We start from the raw sequence: 25,766 nt of genomic DNA, 5'->3' as shown, positions 1-25,766 counted from the left end.
CATAAATTAAATTAAGACATATACTGCCCACAAATATTAATAAAGCAACGCGCTTGGTTGCTGGCGGCTGTCCAGCATCCACATCGGGGAATCAACATAAATGGGTGGCTCCGCGGACGGTGTTCCAGCAGTCGCGCTTGGGCGGTCCGAGTGAGCAGTAACGGATCTTCTGCAGGACACCTATTCCGACCCATCCACTGGATTATAGCTTTCGTCGTAGGTTTAAGCACCCCCTTCCACAACCACTGATACGATATTATCATCTAGGAAAGAGAACAAAACAAGAGTAATCCTCTCTTCGGATTGTACATATATATGCACACATCAATATACATACATATATAGCCCACAGACGATATCGTATCGTAATGGATCGTATCGTACGGCACACGCGAGTCTTTCTCGATAGTTGGGCGAATAAATTACGAATAAAATCTTTACCAAGAGAATCTCCATTATATTACCCGTGCAAACATTGAACCGTGTAAATACTTTGGAACCCTCCCCCTCTCCACAAAAACCATAATATGTGATATGCGATTATTGTATGTTGTTTTTTTTTTTTTCAAGCTATAAAATTTGTGCATCTTTAGGATTAATGTGGAACCAATCCATGTAGAGGATGGTAGAAGAACACAGATCTAAGAAATTCTAGGCTCCTTTTTACAGATACAGATACAGTTACAGATGATCGACGAGGCAGATGAAGCGGTGTGACACGTCGGGCGACTAACGAGCCCCTTAACTTGTTTGCCGCCCAACTAAACTGTTAAAAATTCTTAATTAACGCCAATAAGGAATACATTAAAATGCCGACGCCAAGCCAAGCAGCCATTTTCCCAACTCGCCCCACACACATTCACATTCCCCTTCCCAACCACTACCGACAAGCTTTATTTCCTCTTTCTCGCCAATGTAAATTAAAATTCTGTGCGCCACTAAACATATATTCAAATCACAAACCACAAAGAGAATCATAAAACACAAAGATTTCTTAAACCACACACAAATACTGTCAACGCGGCTTCGCCTGTGTAAAGTGCGGTGGTTTCGTCCACCGCACCCAGCTAAATGCGAAAATTGCGGCGGTTTAACAACTTCTGTCAACGCGGCTTCGTCTGTGTAAAGTGCGGTGGTTTCGTCCACCGCACCCAGCTAAATGCCAAAGTTGCGGCGGTACGCACCCATCCAACTACAGGGCCTATGCTGATGCTGATATGAGGATCAGCCTTGCGCCGCCACTTATATGAAGCCCGCTCCGAGGACGGGAACGGACTGAAAAGACGCAATCCATTGTAAAAGAAAACACATGTTAATGTTAAGTCTAGTGTTACCTTAACTTTCTTTACTCAAAATACTTGCATACAAAAATACCGAATACCTACCACTACTGTAACTAGTGTTACCTTCCCATTGTTCAGCCAAAAACACTGCAACTACATGTAAAATGTAAAATATGGCATGTATTATTTGAATTTAGTACATATACAAATAAGTAGATGGCGTATAGGAGCGGTGGCGCTGGACTTCCTCGGCTGCTGTTTCCCCTCCTTGTAGCGTGGGTATTGGGATCGCTCTCGGCTACCATTTCCCCTTCGTGTGACAAAGGTATGGGATCGCTCCAGCCCTGGCTCTCTCTTGGCTGCGATTTCCCCTTCGTGTGACGTCGGTATTAATGCTAGTGATGCTCGTCGTGGTTCCTGTGGGATCTGGTTCCGGTGTTGCTCCGCCCATTGTTTTAAATGAAAAACTCTCTCTCAGTTTCGCGACGGCGGCCTCTCTCTCGGTCTCCCTTGTAGGCGTTGGCTTCGGGGTGGCCGGGGAGAGTTGTTGATCACATCGGCGTCACTGGTCGGAGTGGGAGAGATCCGACTATTCCCCTCTTCGTGGCTCTTGTTCTGGCTGCTGCTTCTCCTTCGTGTATCGTGGGTATTGGGATCGCTCTCTCTCTCGGCTGCTGTTTCCACTCCTTGTAGCGTGGGTATTGAGACTCAATACATCACCGAAATGCTGGCCAGCCATGGACACACGGCCACTTTTGTACGCGGTATGACACGTCGGGCGACTAACGAGCCCCTTAACTTGTTTGCCGCCCAACTAAACTGTTAAAAATTCTTAATTAACGCCAATAAGGAATACATTAAAATTCCGACGCCAAGCCAAGCAGCCATTTTCCCAACTCGCCCCACACACATTCACATTCCCCTTCCCAACCACTACCGACAAGCTTTATTTCCTCTTTCTCGCCAATGTAAATTAAAATTCTGTGCGCCACTAAACATATATTCAAATCACAAACCACAAAGAGAATCATAAAACACAAAGATTTCTTAAACCACACACAACTACTGTCAACGCGGCTTCGCCTGTGTAAAGTGCGGTGGTTTCGTCCACCGCACCCAGCTAAATGCGAAAATTGCGGCGGTTTAACAACTTCCGTCAACGCGGCTTCGTCTGTGTAAAGTGCGGTGGTTTCGTCCACCGCACCCAGCTAAATGCCAAAGTTGCGGCGGTTTAACAACTTCTGTCAACGCGGCTTCGTCTGTGTAAAGTGCGGTGGTTTCGTCCACCGCACCCAGCTAAATGCCAAAGTTGCGGCGGTACGCACCCAGCCAACTACAGGGCCTATGCTGATGCTGATATGAGGATCAGCCTTGCGCCGCCACTTATATTAAGCCCGCTCCGAGGACGGGAACGGACTGAAAAGACGCAATCCATTGTAAAAGAAAACACATGTTAATGTTAAGTCTAGTGTTACCTTAACTTTTGTAAGGAAGCGATCTTGGGCTGGGGTAGAGTACCTAGGCTATCGCCGGACGGTACTCACGGGACCCTGTCGGCCTAAGAATTACTACGACGCGGAAAGGGGAACTTTGCTATGCGGAAATACCGACAAGTATCGCCGAGAGTACCTAGGCTATCGCCGGACGGTACTTACGGGACCCTGTCGGCCTAAGAATTACTACGACGCGGAAAGGGGAACTTTGCTATGCGGAAATACCGACAAGTATCGCCGAGAGTACCTAGGCTATCGCCGGACGGTACTCACGGGACCCTGTCGGCCTAAGAATTACTACGACGCGGAAAGGGGAACTTTGCTATGCGGGAATACCGACAAGTATCGCCGAGAGTACCTAGGCTATCGCCGGACGGTACTTACGGGACCCTGTCGGCCTAAGAATTACTACGACGGGGAAAGGGGAACTTTGCTATGCGGAAATGCAGTGGCCGGACGAGTGCCACTCGCTCTACATTAGGGCCACAATTGCCGACGCACACACACACTCACATCCATTCCACTTTGGCGGCCGGACCCGTGTCGCCACAGTAATATGAGTGCCGTCTACTCCTGGCTCCCAGCTGGTGGCCGGACCAGTGCCACTGGTTCTCCAAGAGGGCAGCCACAGCCACAACGACGACGAGGTGCTAATTGCACCTACTTCTGACGACTTCGGACGACGCCAATTTCGACGACCAGGGGGGACGGGGTCGGCCGGTATGCAACGCAATGTCTTTACAAGCATTGTGTTTTGCTATGCCGGCCGATGCTCCGCTGTTTCTTGTCTTCCCTGTAATTATAGAAAAAGATATAGACATTATTTTAAATTGTTATGTTTATTGTAATATTGTAAACGTAAATCAATTGTACCTGTTTTGTCTCATCTTTGTTCCAGTGTAGTATCTCTTTTATTACCTGTTTTTCCGTCGTCTTCACTCCAGTCTACTACTTATCTGTATTGTTATTTCTGCAAGTGCTTGTCTCTTTTTATTTTTATTATATTTCCTCTTATTTTCCACGCAAAGCACCTGCATTGTTGACCTTTTCTCTTTATCTATTCCTCAATTGACTACGTGTTGCAACACTGCACTTTCTGAATTTTCGATCTCATTTCTTTAACCCCTTCTTCCCCCCCCCCCCCCCCCCTTAACCCATTGTTATTTTCGTAATTAGTGCGGTTCTCCGACACCCCACTACAAAATTATTACAATCTGTGATAAATCTTCGGCGGCAACGGTGCTGACAATTGATTATCGGTTTCAAATCGACTATCAAATCAGCATCAGTTGCCGCCACACCACCACTACGGCCTAAATTGAGCCAAAAATGCTAGTCTTCGCATAAAACAACTACGCCCCCTATAAACTGCCCGCCCACATGTACATGCTACATTCCTAGTCGTCTGCCCTCAGCAGGCGGCAAGGGTAGTGGAGGGGACTGAAGACCACATACCGCATTACAGCCAACAAAACATCAAGTTGACGAACTCACAGGGGATTCCAAATCAAATTTTAAGTTAGGGAGAATTACAAAGAAGAGACAGCATACTTTTGAGCGTGGCCCCACTTCACTTTCTTGACTCACACCACACACACACACACACTTGCAAATGGAAAGTCGACAGAGTGTGTATTCTAGTGAGTGCGGTCGTGTTTTTAAATCGTTCCGTATAATTCAGTGGAAAACGTCGGAAGTTATCCTGGAAAAGAGGCAAAGAGTTGTTAGCGCGAGCCATAGTAGTGCTGCGTTACTTACCTGCGCGGATCGCAAGTCCGCAAGCAGAGAAGCGGCCACCTGGCCAATAGTACTGGCCGAAATCCCAGTGGGACGCCGTCGAGCCCTAGGCCGAAGGGGGGGGGAAGGAACAGCAGGTAAGTGCCTGTTTTCCTATTCTTCTTCGCTGTGATTCTTGGCGCCACTTGTTGGTTGCTGCCTTCTTTTTGTTTTTGGGCAAAATTGGCCAAGCACACCGCAAGTGGTGTTGGATAACGACGGAAGAACAGCTGACTAAAGGCACGGAGCTAAGTGCGGGAAAACGACAGCGTCTGGCCAATAGAGGGCGCGGCCACAGCAACCGGAGTTGCCAGATCAACGGCCAGATCGGAGATGAGCGATCAGCGGGAACAAGCTGCGGCTTGCAGCACTCCACTGACAAGCTCATTCGCCTGGGATGAGGAGAATCCCTTTCGCCGGAAAAATGCTCTGGCGCGATCGCCAAACCAGCTGGCGGAAGCAGTGGAGGAGCGCTCAAGATCCTCTCCTCCAACGCTGCAGCGCCCCCAAGAGGAGCAAGCAGACCAGAAGGAGAGGGCCATGGCGCATTTGGCGAGCTTGGGCCAAAAGGCCAGAGAGTTGAGGAAGCTGATGGTGCTCCCAAAGAGGTCCATCACGAACCCAATGAGGGATCTGGTGGATGAGATCGAATATCTGCAGCGAGAGTTGGAATCGTGCTGGCAGGCGATCTCTGCGGAGCAGGCTGTAGCCAAGGTTACACAGCCGGCAGTGACGGAGAGGGCGGGAAAGAGGGCACGGCCAGAGCCCAGGAACACCACCCACCCGTCCCCGTCCCCGTCCCCAAGGCCGAAGAAGCCAAAACATGGACCCAAAAAGTCAAAAAAAACGGAGAAGAAGCCGCAGGAAGGCCAAATGAGGGACGCCGTAGCTCGCAAGGGACCGGAGGACGCCCCAAAGGATCGAGATGTGGGGTGGGTGAAGGTCGTAGCTAGGCAAAGGCCAAAGCCAAAGCAGCAGCAACGACCAAGACCGCCACGCAGCGATGCAATAGTCATCGCCGCCACCAGCACTGTCTCATATGCAGACATTCTAAGGAAGGTCAAGACAGAGCCAAGTCTTAAAAAGCTAGGGCAATCGGTGCAAGGGGTGCGACGCACGGCAAAAGGAGAGCTGTTGCTGATGCTGGAAAAATCGGCGGACCCGAGAACCCACGAGATGCAGGCAGCAGTCAAGGAAGCGCTAGGAAGCACGGTTGAAGTAAGGAGTCTTACCGAAACTGTCATCTTGGAGGTAAGGGACATAGACGAAGTGTCCACCCAAGAGGAAGTCCTAGCGGAACTCAAAGCGCAGGCAGGGGTGGAAATCTGCGAGGCCGCAGCCATCTCCATCAGACCAGCCTATAGGAGCACGCAGACCCTGACTCTGAAAGTTCCACCGGCTATAGCAAAGCCCCTCCTGGAGAAAGGAAGAATTCGCCTGGGGTGGGGGTATTGCAGAATACGACCCAAGTCAACTCCCCGAAGATGCTACAAGTGCATGGAATTTGGCCACATCGCGCCTAATTGTAAGAGCAGCCAAGACTTCACGAAGTGCTGCTACAATTGAGCAGGAGCCGACCACCAGGCCAAAGATTGCAAAGACGAACCAAGTTGCATTCTTTGCAAGCGCCACCGGGTGAAGGACCCGAAGCACCAAACGACGAGTTCGAGGTGCCCGCAGTACCAAAAGGCGATGCAGCAAATGAAGGATAGATGAAAATCATCCAACTAAACCTCAACCACTGCGAGATGGCACAGCAGCTGCTGGACCAGACCATAAGGGAGCACCGTATTGATGTAGCAGTCATAAGCGAGCAATACCGGAATCGCAACTCGGGAGAGTGGATTGCTGACTCGAGCAAGAAGGCAGCGATATGGAGCTGTGCGAGTCCCACACAGCAACTACTGCAAACATACGTCGGAGACGGATTCGCCAGAGCCCGGATAAATGGAGTGCACATATATAGCTGCTACCTGCCCCCGAGCCTCAGCCTACAGCAGGCGACGCAGGCACTGGAAAGGATTGCTGAAGATGCGCGGGAGAAACACCCTACGCTCATAGCCGGCGATTTCAACGCTTGGGCGACGGAGTGGGGATGCCCGAGAACGAACCCAAGGGGACAGGCGCTCTTAGAATGCTTTGCGACGTTGGATGCCGTACTGCTGAACACAGGCACACAGCAGACGTTCGGCAGAGCTGGAACGGGGTCTATAATAGACCTTACGTTCGTGAGCAGCAGCCTCAGCCGCAGGACAACGTGGGAAGTTAGTGGCTTATACACCGGAAGTGACCACCAAGCCCTCATATGTGAAATCCAGGAAACGGGCGCACCTAACCCGTTCATTGGTAAGCAGATCGGTTATAAGACCGAAACGCTAGAGCCGGATATAGTCCGGGCCATGTTTGAGGACTACGAGACCAACGGTACGGCTGACGAGAGAGCACGCCAACTGGCTATAAATACGCTGGAAGCATGTGATGCCTCCATGCTAAGGAAAAGAAGAAGCCTGAACAACCGCAGGCCAACGTATTGGTGGAACGCTGCAATAGGTAGCGCCAGGCAGGAGTGCCAGCGGAAAAGACGACTATACCAGCGTTCGAGAGGTTCCCCGGAATTCGAGAGGCTCCAAGGAGAATATAAGGAAAGCAGACGCTGCTTGAAAAGGCAGATCAAGGATGCCAAGCGCAAATGCTTCGAAAAGCTCTGCGATGACGCAGATGCGAACCCTTGGGGCTACGCATACAGGCTGGTAATGAAGAGACTGCGAGTGTTCAGTCCCCCGCCGCCAATGTGTGCAGATCTGCTGGTTAACATAGTAGAAACCCTATTTCCAGAGAAAGTGGCAGCCCAGAGGGTGATGGATAGAATACCGCCACCTGAAATAGAAGCCACCACGGGAGCAGAAGTCCTCGAAGCTCTACAACGGATCAAGAACGGCAAAGCACCAGGACCTGATGGGGTCCCAAATGCCGTTCTCCGCACGGCTATTGAGACCAATCCACAAATGTACGTGGATTTATTCAATGCGTGCATGTCCGAAGGGACCTTCCCCAGACCATGGAAGCGACAGCGGCTAGTCCTCTTACCCAAGGGGAACAAGCCGACCGAGACCACTCTGCATGCTCGACACAGTGGGTAAGATCCTCGAGCGCATAATCCACACCAGGCTGGAGAAGGCAGTAACGCGTCAGCTCTCACCGAGACAGCACGGGTTTCGCAAAGGCAGGTCCACGGTGGACGCAATCGGCGAGGTATGTGAGATAGCAAAGCGAGCTATCGATGGCACCCGATGGATGTACGGGACCAAAGAGTATTGCATAGTGGCAACACTCGATGTCCAAAATGCATTCAACTCTGCCAATTGGGATCACATTCTAGAAGAATTGAGAAACTTTCAAATACCGCCGTATCTGCAGAATATCATCGCGGACTACCTAAGAGACCGAGTGCTCATATATGAGACGGATAAAGGGACACGTGAGCACCAAATCACTGGAGGAGTTCCCCAAGGATCGGTCCTCGGCCCGCTGCTGTGGAACATCATGTATGATGGAATCCTCAAGATGGATATGCCAATGGGCGCTACGGTGATAGGCTTTGCCGACGACATAGCAATAGTCGTAGTGGCAAAACAGAAAGAAGCGGCGGAAGAAATCTGCAACGACGCGGTAGAGAGAGCCAGAACATGGCTATCAGGGAGGGATCTCTCATTAGCCACCCACAAAACGGAGGCGGTGCTCATAAGCAGCAGGAAAGTAGTGGAGACGGTCACGATCCGAGTAGGAGACTGCACTATTAGCTCCAGTCCAAGCCTGAAGTACCTGGGGGTCATGATTGACCACAGACTCAGCTTCAAGCATCACATGGCGTATGCAAGCAGCAAGGCAGGAAAGACGGCAGTGGCCCTATCCCGCATCATGGCCAACACCGGAGGCCCGAAACAGCCAAGGCGAAAGCTACTAGCGAGCGTAGTTGGCTCAACGCTAATGTACGCTGCACCAATATGGGTTGATGCAATGAAGCATAAAACATATGCCCGAGAATGCAACGCAGTGCAGAGGCTGTGTGCCCTGAGGGTGTGTTGCGCATTCAGAACGGTATCCCAAGACGCCGCACTTGTGGTCGCAGGAATGATTCCCATCCATCTGCTGGCAAGAGAAGCCGCAGGAATCAGGGCACAGCGAACCCTGGGGACTACGGACCAGGACACCAGAGGTGCCTTAAGGCAGCGCACAATCCTGCAATGGCAAGATTCGTGGGACAACAGCAGCAAAGGGCGATGGACCCATAGGCTAATCCCAGACCTGAAGAGTTGGCTGAACCGTAGCCATGGACAAGTGGAGTATCACCTGACACAACTGCTGACAGGACACGGTTGCTTTAAAGCCTACCTGCATAGGTTTAAGCACGAGGACGACCCCTTCTGCGTGGTCTGCGCAGGGGTCATCGAAGACGCAGAGCACTGCTTCTTCGAATGTCCAAGATTTCGGCAAGAACGAGAGGATCTAAGCAACAAGCTTGGATGTCAAACCTGGCAGAATGCCTGCTGGAGTCGGAAGGAAACTGGGCCTCGATTAGATTCATGGCCGTAACTATGGCTACCAAACTGCGTCGCGAAGAAGGAGCACGCAATGCAAGGAGATAAAGGATAAAGGAGATTATTAAGAGAAGAGCCCTACGGGCATCTCCCCCCGGCGATGTAATATCTCGCGACAGTACCGCCGGGATCCGGGATAGGTGTGGTTGGTTTTAGAGCGGTTAGAGTCCCTCACTTCGGCTTCGGCTGAGTCGGCATGAAGCTTTCCTGTAGTCACACAACAAACAAAAAAAAAAAAAAAAAAAAAAAAAAAAAAAAAAAACACACACTCACATCCATTACACTTGGGCGGCCGGACCTGTGCCGTTCGAGTTATGTGTGTGTCGTTGTCCGCCATTGCCCACAGCTGGTGGCCGGACCAGTGCCACTCGCTCTACATTAGGGCCACAATTGCCGACGCACACACACACTCACATCCATTTCACTTTGGCGGCCGGACCCGTGTCGCCACAGTAATATGTGTACCGTCTACTCCTGGCTCCCAGCTGGTGGCCGGACCAGTGCCACTGGTTCTCCAAGAGGGCAGCCACAGCCACAACGACGACGAGGAGGTGCTAATTGCACCTACTTCTGACGACTTCGGATGACGCCAATTTCGACGACCAGGGGGGACGACGGGGTCGGCCGGTATGCAACGCAATGTCTTTACAAGCATTGTGTTTTGCTATGCCGGCCGATGCTCCGCTGTTTCTTGTCTTCCCTGTAATTATAGAAAAAGATATAGACATTATTTTAAATTGTTATGTTTATTGTTATATTGTAAACGTAAATCAATTGTACCTGTTTTGTCTCGTCTTTGTTCCAGTGTAGTATCTCTTTTAGTACCTGTTTGACCTGTTTTTCCGTCGTCTTCACTAGGGACTACTACTTATCTGTATTGTTATTTCTGCAAGTGCTTGTCTCTTTTTTTATTTTCCACGCAAAGCACCTGCATTGTTTACCTTTTTCTCTTTATCTGTTCCTCAATTGACTACGTGTTGCAACACTGCACTTTCTGAATTTTCGATCTCATTTCTTTAACCCCTTCTTCCCCCCTCCATTGTTATTTTCGTAATTAGTGCGGTTCTCCGACACCCCACTACAAAATTATTACAATCTGTGATAAAAATCTTCGGCGGCAACGGTGCTGACAATTGATTATCAGTTTCAAATCGACTTTCAAATCAGCATCAGTTGCCGCCACACCACCACCACTACGGCCTAAATTGAGCCAAAAATGCTAGTCTTCGCATAAATCAACTACGCCCCCTATAAACTGCCCGCCCACATGTACATGCTACATTCCTAGTCGTCTGCCCTCAGCAGGCGGCAAGGGTAGTAGGGGGGACTGAAGACCACATACCGCATCACAGCCAACAAAACATCAAGTTGACGAACTCACAGGGGATTGCAAATCAAATTTTAAGTTAGGGAGGATTACAAAGGGAAGAGACAGCATACTTTCGAGCGTGGCCCCACTTTACTTTCTTGACTCACACCACACACACACACACACACACACTTGACACACTATTACACACACTTGACGAGTCCCCCCTCCCCCCTCTTGACAATTCGTACTTTTGGAGCCTTTTGCCCCGATCGTGGAGTGGTCTCGAGTCTGGGTCTCTGTCCAAATGGAAAGTCGTGTCGTGAACGTTGTGGAGTCGAGACGTGTTCGAGGTTTGGTTTAGTCCCTCCGTCAAAGTGCCGAATATTTTGTGTCTCTCTTTTTCCATTTTCCCTTTCCCCCCGCCCCCCCCCCCCCCCCCCCTGCTGGCTACGGGCCTAGTCGAGGTTACAAGGTTTTCGTTGCTGCAGATTATATGTTTGTAAATTAATGTGCCATCAAATGTACTAGTGTGTGTTTGAGTGTCGCTTAAAGTTGAATTGTAAAACAAACACAAAAATGTACATAAATTAAATTAAGACATATACTGCCCACAAATATTAATAAAGCAACGCGCTTGGTTGCTGGCGGCTCACACCCCAGCCTCTCAGCCCCTCCCCTGTGGAGCACTGAGAGCCCTCAACTCAAAGAGGCTCGTTGCTCGTTGCTCGTTTGAGAAGTCGAAAGGTTTACCCAGGAGACGGAAAAGCCGGAAAAAGATACGAGAAATGCCTGCAAAGAAACAACTTGAAGGCAAAGCTAAAGGTAAAGGAAGTACTCGGTTCTGCGGCCATCGGACAGTCGTAACTCATTTCTCATTTCGTCTCATTTCAGCCGGGAGTATACCGGGGGATACAGGATCTGTGGCACCCGCGACTATGGTTCGGCGCCAAATGCCGCCGCGCGCCTGCAAGAGCAAGAGCCAGAGCGCCGCCAGGCCCAGTCCTAGTCCCAGCCGCCTGGCCAAGAAGCCCAGCCTGACGCCGACCACCGGTTCTCAGGCGCCATCGCAGACCATCGCAAAGTCGAGGCCCACCGGTCTCGAGACGATTTTTGAACGGCCCGGCAATGAGGACGACGGGCCCACCAGCAGCCATGCCGTGGCATTCGGCGAGTGCCAGCGCCGCGTCCTCGCCCTGGGTACGGGCGAAAAAAAAGAACCCTGTCGCAGAAGAGCTGCCTGAAGGTGCGCAACACCTTAAGCGAACGCAGCACCCGGCACATGATGACACTGCGGGCGTCCCGCACTACTTTGGACAGCGTAATGCTCGGGGGCTCGGGCGATGAAGGCGAGTCGGTCGGAGTCGCTCCCGCAGTCGCTCCCGTAGCTGCTCCCGAAGTCGTTCCCGCTGGAGGAAATGCCGGTACAAATCAGCCGGCACCATTCGTGCTGCGCACCAGCAGGAGGCTCAAGAGTCTGCCTCCGTTTTAGATTGTTGCACCTTCCACCCTCCAAATGATAGAAAAAGAATAAAGAAAAGAAAAGCAAAGAAAAGAAAAACCCTCTACAGAATGTCTCTTTTGCTGTCATTGTAAATTGAAGCGCCTCTTTCGGCGGAACCTACCCCAAGAGCGGAAAGCGGAGATCAATTAGAATTGTGAACCCCAAAGCGAGCGATTGATACGATACGCTCACGATTACTCATGCCCAAGCCCGAGTACTCTGTCCAGCATCCACATCGGGGAATCAACATAAATGGGTGGCTCCGCGGACGGTGTTCCAGCAGTCGCGCTTGGGCGGTCCGAGTGAGCAGTAACGGATCTTCTGCAGAAATCAGTGCATAGATACAGTATCTGAAGGATCAAAGTGTTGAAAATCAATTAAAAGGTGATCATCCATCCCACGACAAGGAGAGGGGGCAGGGGGCGAATGGCGCCACACAGATTTCTGTACGGGCCTCTGAAAGGGAATCGAATCGAATCGAATCGCTCCAAATTGGCGTTGGAATGTCCAATAATAAACGGTAGATTCTATTACTCGTTAACCCCGCGGGTCAATGAGAGAGAACTATGGCAAAAGATACAAAGTAGCTGCTGTACCCTTGCCACAGCCACAGATACAGATACATGCCTCTGAGAGTGTGGCAGTAATTGAATTAACCTTTGCGTGCCGTCTGTCTCTGTCCGTGTCTGTGAATAAATCGCGGGTCTTGGCTCGAGTAACACTATTCCTCCGTCCTTCGTCGTACCGATAGATGGACGAGGCTTCTGGCACGACGACAACCGATGGCAAGTCCCAGGATGAGGCGCCGGTGGCCGCAGGACTGGAGCCCACACAGCCGATCGGCTTCCTGCAGCTCTTCCGCTTCTCCACCTGCGGGGAGATCGCGTGGCTCTTCTTTGGGTTCCTCATGTGCTGCGTCAAGGCGTTGACCCTGCCCGCAGTGGTCATCATTTACAGCGAGTTCACAGCAGTGAGTACCGGGCACAGATACTCCCGCAGATGCAGATTCAGATACTCCAACCACAATCTCTCTCCCTTCGATTCTCGATTCCGTAGCCCTCTCCGCTGCCACGAACATCACCACGCTGTCGTTTCCCTTCACGATGGCCAACAGCAGCGGCGGCGGGTACACCATTCCCACGGGGACCCTGAGCATCCTTCCCATCGCGGCGAACGCCCAGCTGCCGACCATCACGACAACGGCCAGTGGCTACGAGCCCAATGACGTCATCACCACGATCCCCGTCTCGCTCTCCATTCAGCGCTTCCCCTCGTCCCTGTCCATCGTGGACCTGGCCCAGGAGCAGGACGGCTACAGCAACAGTGGCTCCAGCAACGGCATGACCGTGGGGCCGGGTGCGGGCGGCGGCATCACCACCACGGCCCTCCTGTCCGTGAAGCCCCTGAACGGCAGCGGCAACGGCAACATTTCGCGGAACAACAGCTTCAGTCTGAGCTTCAACCTGCAGGACCCCACAGTGCGCTCCTCGGTGCGTTCGGCAGGAGCCCCCACAGTGGATACAGTGGACAACTCTTCATCCGGTGGCACGATCGCCCTGCCCCAGAGCGGCGCCACGGCAACGGCAACGGCCACGAGTGCTACCTCAACCCTCGCCAAACACAGTCCCGAGGCCAAGACAGGAGAGGTCTGAGCGGAGGAACAGGACCACTATTCCGACCCATCCACTGGATTATAGCTTTCGTCGTAGGTTTAAGCACCCCCTTCCAGAACCACTGATACGATATTATCATCTAGGAAAGAGAACAAAACAAGAGTAATCCTCTCTTCGGATTGTACATACATATGCACACATCAATATACATACATATATAGCCCACAGACGATATCGTATCGTAATGGATCGTATCGTACGGCACACGCGAGTCTTTCTCGATAGTTGGGCGAATAAATTACGAATAAAATCTTTACCAAGAGAATCTCCATTATATTACCCGTGCAAACATTGGACCGTGTAAATACTTTGGAACCCTCCCCCTCTCCACAAAAAAAAAAAATATGTGATATGCGATTATTGTATGTATGTGTTTTTTTTTTTTTTGTTCAAGCTATAAAATTTGTGCATCTTTAGGATTAATGTGGAACCAATCCATGTAGAGGATGGTAGAAGAACACAGATCTAAGAAATTCTAGGCTCCTTTTTACAGATACAGATACAGATACAGATACAGTTACAGATGATCGACGAGGCAGATGAAGCGGTGTGACACGTCGGGCGACTAACGAGCTCCTTAACTTGTTTGCCGCCCAACTAAACTGTTAAAAATTCTTAATTAACGCCAATAAGGAATACATTAAAATTCCGACGCCAAGCCAAGCAGCCATTTTCCCAACTCGCCCCACACACATTCACATTCCCCTTCCCAACCACTACCGACAAGCTTTATTTCCTCTTTCTCGCCAATGTAAATTAAAATTCTGTGCGCCACTAAACATATATTCAAATCACAAACCACAAAGAGAATCATAAAACACAAATATTTCTTAAACCACACACAACTACTGTCAACGCGGCTTCGCCTGTGTAAGGTGCGGTGGTTTCGTCCACCGCACCCAGCTAAATGTGAAAATTGCGGCGGTTTAACAACTTCTGTCAACGCGGCTTCGTCTGTGTAAAGTGCGGTGGTTTCGTCCACCGCACCCAGCTAAATGCCAAAGTTGCGGCGGTTTAACAACTTCTGTCAACGCGGCTTCGTCTGTGTAAAGTGCGGTGGTTTCGTCCACCGCACCCAGCTAAATGCCAAAGTTGCGGCGGTACGCACCCAGCCAACTACAGGTGCTGATGCTGATATGAGGATCAGCCTTGCGCCGCCACTTATATGAAGCCCGCTCCGAGGACGGGAACGGACTGAAAAGACGCAATCCATTGTAAAAGAAAACACATGGGCCTTCAGGGCCCCACCGAACTCAGAATCAATACGGAGGTCTTTACTATGCGATAATACCGACAGGTGTCGCCGAGAGTACCTAGGCTATCGCCAGACAGTACTTACGGGACCCCGCCGGCCTGAGAGTTACTACGAAGCGGAAAGGGGGACTATGCTATGCGGGAATACCGACAAGTATCGCCGAGAGTACCTAGGCTATCGCCGGACGGTACTTACGGGACCCTGTCGGCCTAAGAATTACTACGACGCGGAAAGGGGACTTTGCTATGCGGAAATACCGGCAAGTATCGCCGAGAGTACCTAGGCTATCGCCGGACGGTACTCACGGGACCCTGTCGGCCTAAGAATTACTACGACGCGGAAAGGGGAACTTTGCTATGCGGAAATACCGACAAGTATCGCCGAGAGTACCTAGGCTATCGCCGGACGGTACTCACGGGACCCTGTCGGCCTAAGAATTACTACGACGCGGAAAGGGGAACTTTGCTATGCGGGAATACCGACAAGTATCGCCGAGAGTACCTATGCTATCGCCGGACGGTACTTACGGGACCCTGTCGGCCTAAGAATTACTACGACGCGGAAAGGGGAACTTTGCTATGCGGAAATACCGACAAGTATCGCCGAGAGTACCTAGGCTATCGCCGGACGGTACTCACGGGACCCTGTCGGCCTAAGAATTACTACGACGCGGAAAGGGGAACTTTGCTATGCGGAAATACCGACAAGTATCGCCGAGAGTACCTAGGCTATCGCCGGACGGTACTTACGGGACCCTGTCGGCCTAAGAATTACTACGACGGGGAAAGGGGAACTTTGCTATGCGGGAATACCGACAAGTATCGCCGAGAGTACCTAGGCTATCGCCGGACGGTACTTACGGGACCCTGTCGGCCTAAGAATTACTACGACGCGGAAAGGGGAACTTTGCTATGCGGAAATACAGTGGCCGGACGAGTGCCACTCGCTCTACATTAGGGCCACAATTGCCGACGCACACACACACTCACATCCATTTCACTTTGGCGGCCGGACCCGTGTCGCCACAGTAATATGTGTGCCGTCTACTCCTGGCTCCCAGCTGGTGGCCTGACCAGTGCCACTGGTTCTCCAAGAGGGCAGCCACAGCCACAACGACGACGAGGTGCTAATTGCACCTACTTCTGACGACTTCGGACGACGCCAATTTCGACGACCAGGGGGGACGGGGTCGGCCGGTATGCAACGCAATGTCTTTACAAGCATTGTGTTTTGCTATGCCGGCCGATGCTCCGCTGTTTCTTGTCTTCCCTGTAATTATAGAAAAAGATATAGACATTATTTTAAATTGTTATGTTTATTGTAATATTGTAAACGTAAATCAATTGTACCTGTTTTGTCTCATCTTTGTTCCAGTGTAGTATCTCTTTTATTACCTGTTTTTCCGTCGTCTTCACTCCAGTCTACTACTTATCTGTATTGTTATTTCTGCAAGTGCTTGTCTCCTTCTTTCCCCCCCCCCCCCCCCCCCCCCCCCCCCCCCCCCCCCCTCCCCGACCTTCGTCGTACCGATAGATGGACGAGGCTTCTGGCACGACGACAACCGATGGCAAGTCCCTGGATGAGGCGCCGGTGGCCGCAGGACTGGAGCCCACACAGCCGATCGGCTTCCTGCAGCTCTTCCGCTTCTCCACCTGCGGGGAGATCGCGTGGCTCTTCTTTGGGTTCCTCATGTGCTGCGTCAAGGCGTTGACCCTGCCCGCAGTGGTCATCATTTACAGCGAGTTCACAGCAGTGAGTACCGGGCACAGATACTCCCGCAGATGCAGATTCAGATACTCCAACCACAATCTCTCTCCCTTCGATTCTCGATTCCGTAGCCCTCTCCGCTGCCACGAACATCACCACGCTGTCGTTTCCCTTCACGATGGCCAACAGCAGCGGCGGCGGGTACACCATTCCCACGGGGACCCTGAGCATCCTTCCCATCGCGGCGAACGCCCAGCTGCCGACCATCACGACAACGGCCAGTGGCTACGAGCCCAATGACGTCATCACCACGATCCCCGTCTCGCTCTCCATTCAGCGCTTCCCCTCGTCCCTGTCCATCGTGGACCTGGCCCAGGAGCAGGACGGCTACAGCAACAGTGGCTCCAGCAACGGCATGACCGTGGGGCCGGGTGCGGGCGGCGGCGGCGGCATCACCACCACGTCCCTCCTGTCCGTGAAGCCCCTGAACGGCAGCGGCAACGGCAACATTTCGCGGAACAACAGCTTCAGTCTGAGCTTCAACCTGCAGGACCCCACAGTGCGCTCCTCGGTGCGTTCGGCAGGAGCCCCCACAGTGGATACAGTGGACAACTCTTCATCCGGTGGCACGATCGCCCTGCCCCAGAGCGGCGCCACGGCAACGGCAACGGCCACGAGTGCTACCTCAACCCTCGCCAAACACAGTCCCGAGGCCAAGACAGGAGAGGTCTGAGCGGAGGAACAGGACCACTATTCCGACCCATCCACTGGATTATAGCTTTCGTCGTAGGTTTAAGCACCCCCTTCCAGAACCACTGATACGATATTATCATCTAGGAAAGAGAACAAAACAAGAGTAATCCTCTCTTCGGATTGTACATACATATGCACACATCAATATACATACATATATAGCCCACAGACGATATCGTATCGTAATGGATCGTATCGTACGGCACACGCGAGTCTTTCTCGATAGTTGGGCGAATAAATTACGAATAAAATCTTTACCAAGACAATCTCCATTACATTACCCGTGCAAACATTGGACCGTGTAAATACTTTGGAACCCTCCCCCTCTCCACAAAAAAAAAAATATGTGATATGCGATTATTGTATGTATGTGTTTTTTTTTTTTTTGTTCAAGCTATAAAATTTGTGCATCTTTAGGATTAATGTGGAACCAATCCATGTAGAGGATGGTAGAAGAACACAGATCTAAGAAATTCTAGGCTCCTTTTTACAGATACAGATACAGATACAGTTACAGATGATCGACGAGGCAGATGAAGCGGTGTGACACGTCGGGCGACTAACGAGCTCCTTAACTTGTTTGCCGCCCAACTAAACTGTTAAAAATTCTTAATTAACGCCAATAAGGAGTACATTAAAATGCCGACGGCAAGCCAAGCAGCCATTTTCCCAACTCGCCCCACACACATTCACATTCCCCTTCCCAACCACTACCGACAAGCTTTATTTCCTCTTTCTCGCCAATGTAAATTAAAATTCTGTGCGCCACTAAACATATATTCAAATCACAAACCACAAAGAGAATCATAAAACACAAATATTTCTTAAACCACACACAACTACTGTCAACGCGGCTTCGCCTGTGTAAAGTGCGGTGGTTTCGTCCACCGCACCCAGCTAAATGCGAAAATTGCGGCGGTTTAACAACTTCTGTCAACGCGGCTTCGTCTGTGTAAAGTGCGGTGGTTTCGTCCACCGCACCCAGCTAAATGCCAAAGTTGCGGCGGTTTAACAACTTCTGTCAACGCGGCTTCGTCTGTGTAAAGTGCGGTGGTTTCGTCCACCGCACCCAGCTAAATGCCAAAGTTGCGGCGGTACGCACCCAGCCAACTACAGGTGCTGATGCTGATATGAGGATCAGCCTTGCGCCGCCACTTATATGAAGCCCGCTCCGAGGACGGGAACGGACTGAAAAGACGCAATCCATTGTAAAAGAAAACACATGTTAATGTTAAGTCTAGTGTTACCTTAACTTTTGTAAGGAAGCGATCCTGGGCTGGGGTACATATCTCAGTCTACTCCAGGGTCGAAATTACAGCAATATTTATAATTTGCCGGGACTCCGTATTTCGGACCGACGATGGGGGACGGGGCCGCAGTCCCGCGGACGGGGGCGATCGTAGCGTGGGACGGGGCAGTTGGTTTCACCGAGAACACTCCGGTTATCGCCGAATAGCGCCTTCAGGGCCCCACCGAACTCAGAATCAATACGGAGGTCTTTACTATGCGATAATACCGAGAGGTGTCGCCGAGAGTACCTAGGCTATCGCCGGACAGTACTTACGGGACCCTGTCGGCCTAAGAATTACTACGATGCGGAAAGGGGAACTTTGCTATGCGGAAATACCGACAAGTATCGCCGAGAATGCCTAGGCAATCGCCGGATAGCACTTACGGGACGCCGCCGAACTAAGAATTACTACGGGGGTCGGGGATATCGACAGGCATCGCCGAGAATGCCTAGGCAATCGCCGGATAGCACTTACGGGACGCTGTCGAACTAAGAATTACTACGGGGGTCGGGGGGACCGACGCGTATCGCCGAGAGCGCTTAGGCAATCGCCGGTTAGCACTCACGGGACACTATCGGGCTAAACATTACGGCGAAAATCTTTATCATACGGGGCAGGTATGCATATCACTCGCATGCCACAACAAAAATGAACAACGGACGCTGCCGCCATCAAAGCCATTAAATAAAACATAAACGAATAAAAATGCTGCCTTACACACTTGCAAAATCATACGGCCTGACAAATTCAAATCGAATGCAGTGCGTTGGTGATTGCTAGAATAGCCAAAAACAGACACACACACACAAACACCCATTACACTTGGGCGGCCGGACCTGTGCCGTTCGAGTTATGTGTGTCGTGTCCGCCATCGTCCTTAGCTGAAGTCCTGATCCAGTGCCATGGCATTCAGAGTGCCCTATGGTCCTGGAAAAGGAAAAGTCCATCAGCCACACATACGATTAAAAAGGGCTCTCAAAATACTTACCGCCAGCCATTCAGACACACACACACAAACATCCATTACACTTGGGCGGCCGGACCTGTGCCGTTCGAGTTATGTGTGTCGTGTCCGCCATCGTCCTTAGTTGGTGGCCGGACCAGTGCCACTCGCTCTACATTAGGGCCACAATTGCCGACGCACACACACACCCACATCCATTTCACTTTGGCGGCCGGACCCGTGTCACCACAGTAATATGTGTGCCGTCTACTCCTGGCTCCCAGCTGGTGGCCGGACCAGTGCCACTGGTTCTCCAAGAGGGCAGCCACAGCCACAACGACGACGAGGGGCTAATTGCACCTACTTCTGACGACTTCGGACGACGCCAATTTCGACGACCAGGGGGGACGACGGGGTCGGCCGGTATGCAACGCAATGTCTTTACAAGCATTGTGTTTTGCTATGCCGGCCGATGCTCCGCTGTTTCTTGTCTTCCCTGTAATTATAGAAAAAGATATAGACATTATTTTAAATTGTTATGTTTATTGTAATATTGTAAACGTAAATCAATTGTACCTGTTTTGTCTCGTCTTTGTTCCAGTGTAGTATCTCTTTTATTACCTGTTTTTCCGTCGTCTTCACTCCAGTCTACTACTTATCTGTATTGTTATTTCTGCAAGTGCTTGTCTCTTTTTATACCCGATACTCAAAATGAGTATTGGGGTATATTAGATTTGTGGTAAAAGTGGATGTGTGTAACGTCCAGAAGGAATCGTTTCCGACCCCATAAAGTATATATATTCTTGATCAGCATCAATAGCCGAGTCGATTGAGCCATGTATGTCCGTCCGTCCGTCTGTCCGTCTGTCCGTCCCCTTCAGCGCCTAGTGCTCAAAGACTATAAGAGCTAGAGCAACGATGTTTTGGATCCAGACTTCTGTGATATGTCACTGCTACAAAAATATTTCAAAACTTCGCACCGCCCACTTCCGCCCCCACAAAGGACGAAAATCTGTGGCATCCACAATTTTAAAGATATGAGAAAACCAGAAACGTAGAATTGTAGAGAATGACCATATCTTTAAGACAGCGGAATCTGAATTGGATCGTATAATTATTATAGCCAGCATCAAGAAAACAATTTCATTTTTTCTCGCCCTGTCTCTCTCTAACACACACGTAGCATAGGCGGCTTTGCTTAGAGTAAAACATTAGCGCCTAGATCTCAGAGACTACAAAAGCTAGAGCAACCAAGTTTGGTATCCACACTCCTAATATATCGGACAGAGACGAGTTTGTTTCAAATTTTCGCCACACCCCCTTCCGCCTCCGCAAAGGACGAAAATCTGGGGATATTAAAAAATCTCAGAGACTATTAAGGCTAGAGTAACCAAATTTGGTATCCGCACTCCTGTTAGATCTTACTATAAAACGTGTATCTCAAAATTTCGCCCCAGACTGATTTTCTGTCTCTCTCGCACGCACTCTTTGTCGTGTCGTTTAATATTAGCGGCGTCTGCCGGAGGAGAGCCATACTGACTTAGTATCGGGGATAACCGTAGAGTTGCGGTGTCCGCAGCAACTCTCAACGTTCCCCCTCGTTATTTAGTATATTTCCTCTTATTTTCCACGCAAAGAACCTGCATTGTTTACCTTTTCTCTTTATCTATTCCTCAATTGACTACGTGTTGCAACACTGCACTTTCTGAATTTTCGATCTCATTTCTTTAACCCCTTCTTCCAGGGGGGCCCCACTTCACTTTATTGACTCACACCACACACACACACACACTTGCAAATGGAAAGTCGTGTCGTGAACGTTGTGGAGTCGAGACGTGTCTGAGGTTTAGTCCCTCCGTCAAAGTGCCGAATATTTTGTCCCTCTCTTTTTCTTTTTCCCTTTCCCCCCCCCCCCCCCCCCCCCCCCACCCTGCTGGCTGCGGGCCTAGTCGAGGTTACAAGTGTTTCGTTGCTGCAGATTATATGTTTGTAAATTAATGTGCCATCAAATGTACTAGTGTATGTTTGAGTGTCGTTTAAAGTTGAATTGTAAAACAAACACAAAAATGTACATAAATTAAATTAAGACATATACTGCCCACAAATATTAATAAAGCAACGCGCTTGGTTGCTGGCGGCTCACACCCCAGCCTCTCAGCCCCTCCCCTGTGGAGCACTGAGAGCCCTCAACCCAAAGAGGCTCGTTGCTCGTTGCTCGTTTGAGAAGTCGAAAGGTTTACCCAGGAGACGGAAAAGCCGGAAAAAGATACGAGAAATGCCTGCAAAAAAAAACCTGAAGGCAAAGCTAAAGGTAAGGGAAGTACTCGGTTCTGCGGCCATCGGACAGTCGTAACTCATTTCTCATTTCGTCTCATTTCAGCCGGGAGTATACCGGGGAATACAGGATCTGTGGCAACCGCGACTATGGTTCGGCGCCACATGCCGCCGCGCGCCTGCAAGAGCAAGAGCCAGAGCGCCGCCAGGCCCAGTCTTAGTCCCAGCCGCCTGGCCAAGAAGCCCAGCCCATCGCAGACCATCGCAAAGTCGAGGCCCACCGGTCTCGAGACGATTTTTGAACGGCCCGGCAATGAGGACGACGGGCCCACCAGCAGCCATGCCGTGGCATTCGGCGAGTGCCAGCGCCGCGTCCTCGCCCTGGGTACGGGCGAAAAAAAAAGAACCCTGTCGCAGAAGAGCTGCCTGAAGGTGCGCAACACCTTGGGCGAACGCAGCACCCGGCACATGATGACACTGCGGGCGTCCCGCACTACTTTGGACAGCGTAATGCTCGGGGGCTCGGACGATGAAGGCGAGTCGGTCGGAGTCGCTCCCGCAGTCGCTCCCGTAGATGCTCCCGAAGTCGTTCCCGCTGGAGGAAATGCCGGTACAAATCAGCCGGCACCATTCGTGCAGCAGGATGCTCAAGAGTCTGCCTCCGTTTTAGATTGTTGCACCTTCCACCCTCCAAATGAAAGAAAAAGAATAAAGAAAAGAAAAGCAAAGAAAAGAAAAACCCTCTACAGAATGTCTCTTTTGCTCTCATTGTAAATTGAAGCGCCTCTTTCGGCGGAACCTACCCCAAGAGCGGAAAGCGGAGATCAATTAGAATTGTGAACCCCAAAGCGAGCGATTGATACGATACACTCACGAGTACTCATGCCCAAGCCCGAGTACTACTTTGTCCAGCATCCACATCGGGGAATCAACATAAATGGGTGGCTCCGCGGACGGTGTTCCAGCAGTCGCGCTTGGGCGGTCCGAGTGAGCAGTAACGGATCTTCTGCAGAAATCAGTGCATAGATACAGTATCTGAAGGATCAAAGTGTTGAAAATCAATTAAAAGGTGATCATCCATCCCACGACAAGGAGAGGGGGCAGGGGGCGAATGGCGCCACACAGATTTCTGTACGGTCCTCTGAAAGGGAATCGAATCGAATCGAATCGAATCGCTCCAAATTGGCGTTGGAATGTCCAATAATAAACGGTAGATTCTATTACTCGTTAACCCCGCGGGTCAATGAGAGAGAACTATGGCAAAAGATACAAAGTAGCTGCTGTACCCTTGCCACAGCCACAGATACAGATACCTGCCTCTGAGAGTGTGGCAGTAATTGAATTAACCTTTGCGTGCCGTCTGTCTCTGTCCGTGTCTGTGAATAAATCGCGGGTCTTGGCTCGAGTAACACTATTCCTCCGTCCTTCGTCGTACCGATAGATGGACGAGGCTTCTGGCACGACGACAACCGATGGCAAGTCCCTGGATGAGGCGCCGGTGGCCGCAGGACTGGAGCCCACACAGCCGATCGGCTTCCTGCAGCTCTTCCGCTTCTCCACCTGCGGGGAGATCGCGTGGCTCTTCTTTGGGTTCCTCATGTGCTGCGTCAAGGCGTTGACCCTGCCCGCAGTGGTCATCATTTACAGCGAGTTCACAGCAGTGAGTACCGGGCACAGATACTCCCGCAGATGCAGATTCAGATACTCCAACCACAATCTCTCTCCCTTCGATTCTCGATTCCGTAGCCCTCTCCGCTGCCACGAACATCACCACGCTGTCGTTTCCCTTCACGATGGCCAACAGCAGCGGCGGCGGGTACACCATTCCCACGGGGACCCTGAGCATCCTTCCCATCGCGGCGAACGCCCAGCTGCCGACCATCACGACAACGGCCAGTGGCTACGAGCCCAATGACGTCATCACCACGATCCCCGTCTCGCTCTCCATTCAGCGCTTCCCCTCGTCCCTGTCCATCGTGGACCTGGCCCAGGAGCAGGACGGCTACAGCAACAGTGGCTCCAGCAACGGCATGACCGTGGGGCCGGGTGCGGGCGGCGGCGGCGGCATCACCACCACGGCCCTTCTGTCCGTGAAGCCCCTGAACGGCAGCGGCAACGGCAACATTTCGCGGAACAACAGCTTCAGTCTGAGCTTCAACCTGCAGGACCCCACAGTGCGCTCCTCGGTGCGTTCGGCAGGAGCCCCCACAGTGGATACAGTGGACAACTCTTCATCCGGTGGCACGATCGCCCTGCCCCAGAGCGGCGCCACGGCAACGGCAAACACAGTCCCGAGGTCAAGACAGGAGAGGTCTATGTCTGAGCGGAGGAACAGGACACCTCTTCCGACCCATCCACTGGATTATAGCTTTCGTCGTAGGTTTAAGCACCTCTTCCAGAACCACTGATACGATATAATCATCTAGGAAAGAGAACAAAACAAGAGTAATCCTCTCTTCGGATTGTACATACATATGCACACATCAATATACATACATATATAGCCCACAGACGATATCGTATCGTAATGGATCGTATCGTACGGCACACGCGAGTCTTTCTCGATAGTTGGGCGAATAAATTACGAATAAAATCTTTACCAAGAGAATCTCCATTATATTACCCGTGCAAACATTGGACCGTGTAAATACTTTGGAACCCTCCCCCTCCCCCTCTCCACAAAAAAAATAATATGTGATATGCGATTATTGTATGTATGTGTTTTTTTTTTTTGTTCAAGCTATAAAATTTGTGCATCTTTAGGATTAATGTGGAACCAATCCATGTAGAGGATGGTAGAAGAACACAGATCTAAGAAATTCTAGGCTCCTTTTTACAGATACAGATACAGATACAATTACAGATGATCGACAAGGCAGATGAAGCGGTGTGACACGTCGGGCGACTAACGAGCCCCTTAACTTGTTTGCCGCCCAACTAAACTGTTAAAAATTCTTAATTAACGCCAATAAGGAATACATTAAAATTCCGACGCCAAGCCAAGCAGCCATTTTCCCAACTCGCCCCACACACATTCACATTCCCCTTCCCAACCACTACCAACAAGCTTTATTTCCTCTTTCTCGCCAATGTAAATTAAAATTCTGTGCGCCACTAAACATATATTCAAATCACAAACCACAAAGAGAATCATAAAACACAAAGATTTCTTAAACCACACACAACTACTGTCAACGCGGCTTCGTCTGTGTAAAGTGCGGTGGTTTCGTCCACCGCACCCAGCTAAATGCCAAAGTTGCGGCGGTTCGCACCCATCCAACTACAGGGCCTATGCTGATGCTGATATGAGGATCAGCCTTGCGCCGCCACTTATATGAAGCCCGCTCCGAGGACTGGAACGGACTGAAAAGACGCAATCCATTGTAAAAGAAAACACATGTTAATGTTAAGTCTAGTGTTACCTTAACTTTCTTTACTCAAAGTACTTGCATAAAAAAATACCGAATACCTACCACTACTGTAACTAGTGTTACCTTCCCATTGTTCAGCCAAAAACTCTGCAACTACATGTAAAATGTAAAATATGGCATGTATTATTTGAATTTAGTACATATACAAATAAGTAGATGGCGTATAGGAGCGGTGGCGCTGGAGTTCCTCGGCTGCTGTTTCCCCTCCTTGTAGCGGTATTGGGATCGCTCTCGGCTACCACTTCCCCTTCGTGTGACAAAGGTATGGGATCGCTCCAGCCCTGGCTCTCTCTTGGCTGCGATTTCCCCTTCGTGTGACGTCGGTATTAATGCTAGTGATGCTCGTCGTGGTTCCTGTGGGATCTGGTTCCGGTGTTGCTCCCCCCATTGTTTTAAATGAAAAACTCTCTCTCAGTTTCGCGACGGCGGCCTCTCTCTCGGTCTCCCTTGTAGGCGTTGGCTTCGGGCTGGCCGG

At 50.8% G+C, this 25,766-nt stretch overlaps 1 protein-coding gene across 2 annotated transcripts; it reads left to right on the top strand.

Moving 5' to 3' along the window:
- The first annotated feature begins 12,688 nt into the window (after positions 1 to 12,688).
- Positions 12,689 to 24,197, top strand: LOC117195183. 2 transcript variants are annotated; one of them, XM_033399826.1, is made up of 4 exons: positions 12,689 to 12,933; positions 13,020 to 13,319; positions 17,030 to 17,325; positions 24,172 to 24,197. In XM_033399826.1, the coding sequence occupies exons 2-4, from the start codon at positions 13,067 to 13,069 to the stop codon at positions 24,181 to 24,183; spliced, it is 561 nt and encodes a 186-aa protein (XP_033255717.1). In that variant the 5' UTR covers positions 12,689 to 12,933; positions 13,020 to 13,066; the 3' UTR covers positions 24,184 to 24,197. The 2 variants fall into 2 exon arrangements, with proteins under 2 accessions (XP_033255717.1, XP_033255716.1); XM_033399825.1 differs by lacking the exons at positions 12,689 to 12,933; positions 13,020 to 13,319 and adding an exon at positions 16,416 to 16,643 and having other exon boundaries at positions 16,730 to 17,325.
- The last annotated feature ends 1,569 nt before the right edge of the window (positions 24,198 to 25,766 follow it).

Source organism: Drosophila miranda, assembly GCF_003369915.1.
Source record: "Drosophila miranda strain MSH22 chromosome Y unlocalized genomic scaffold, D.miranda_PacBio2.1 Contig_Y7_pilon, whole genome shotgun sequence".
In the NCBI taxonomy this organism is placed as follows: domain Eukaryota; kingdom Metazoa; phylum Arthropoda; class Insecta; order Diptera; family Drosophilidae; genus Drosophila; species Drosophila miranda.
Note: the sequence above shows the minus strand (reverse complement) of the source record. Positions and strands in the feature narration are given on the sequence as shown.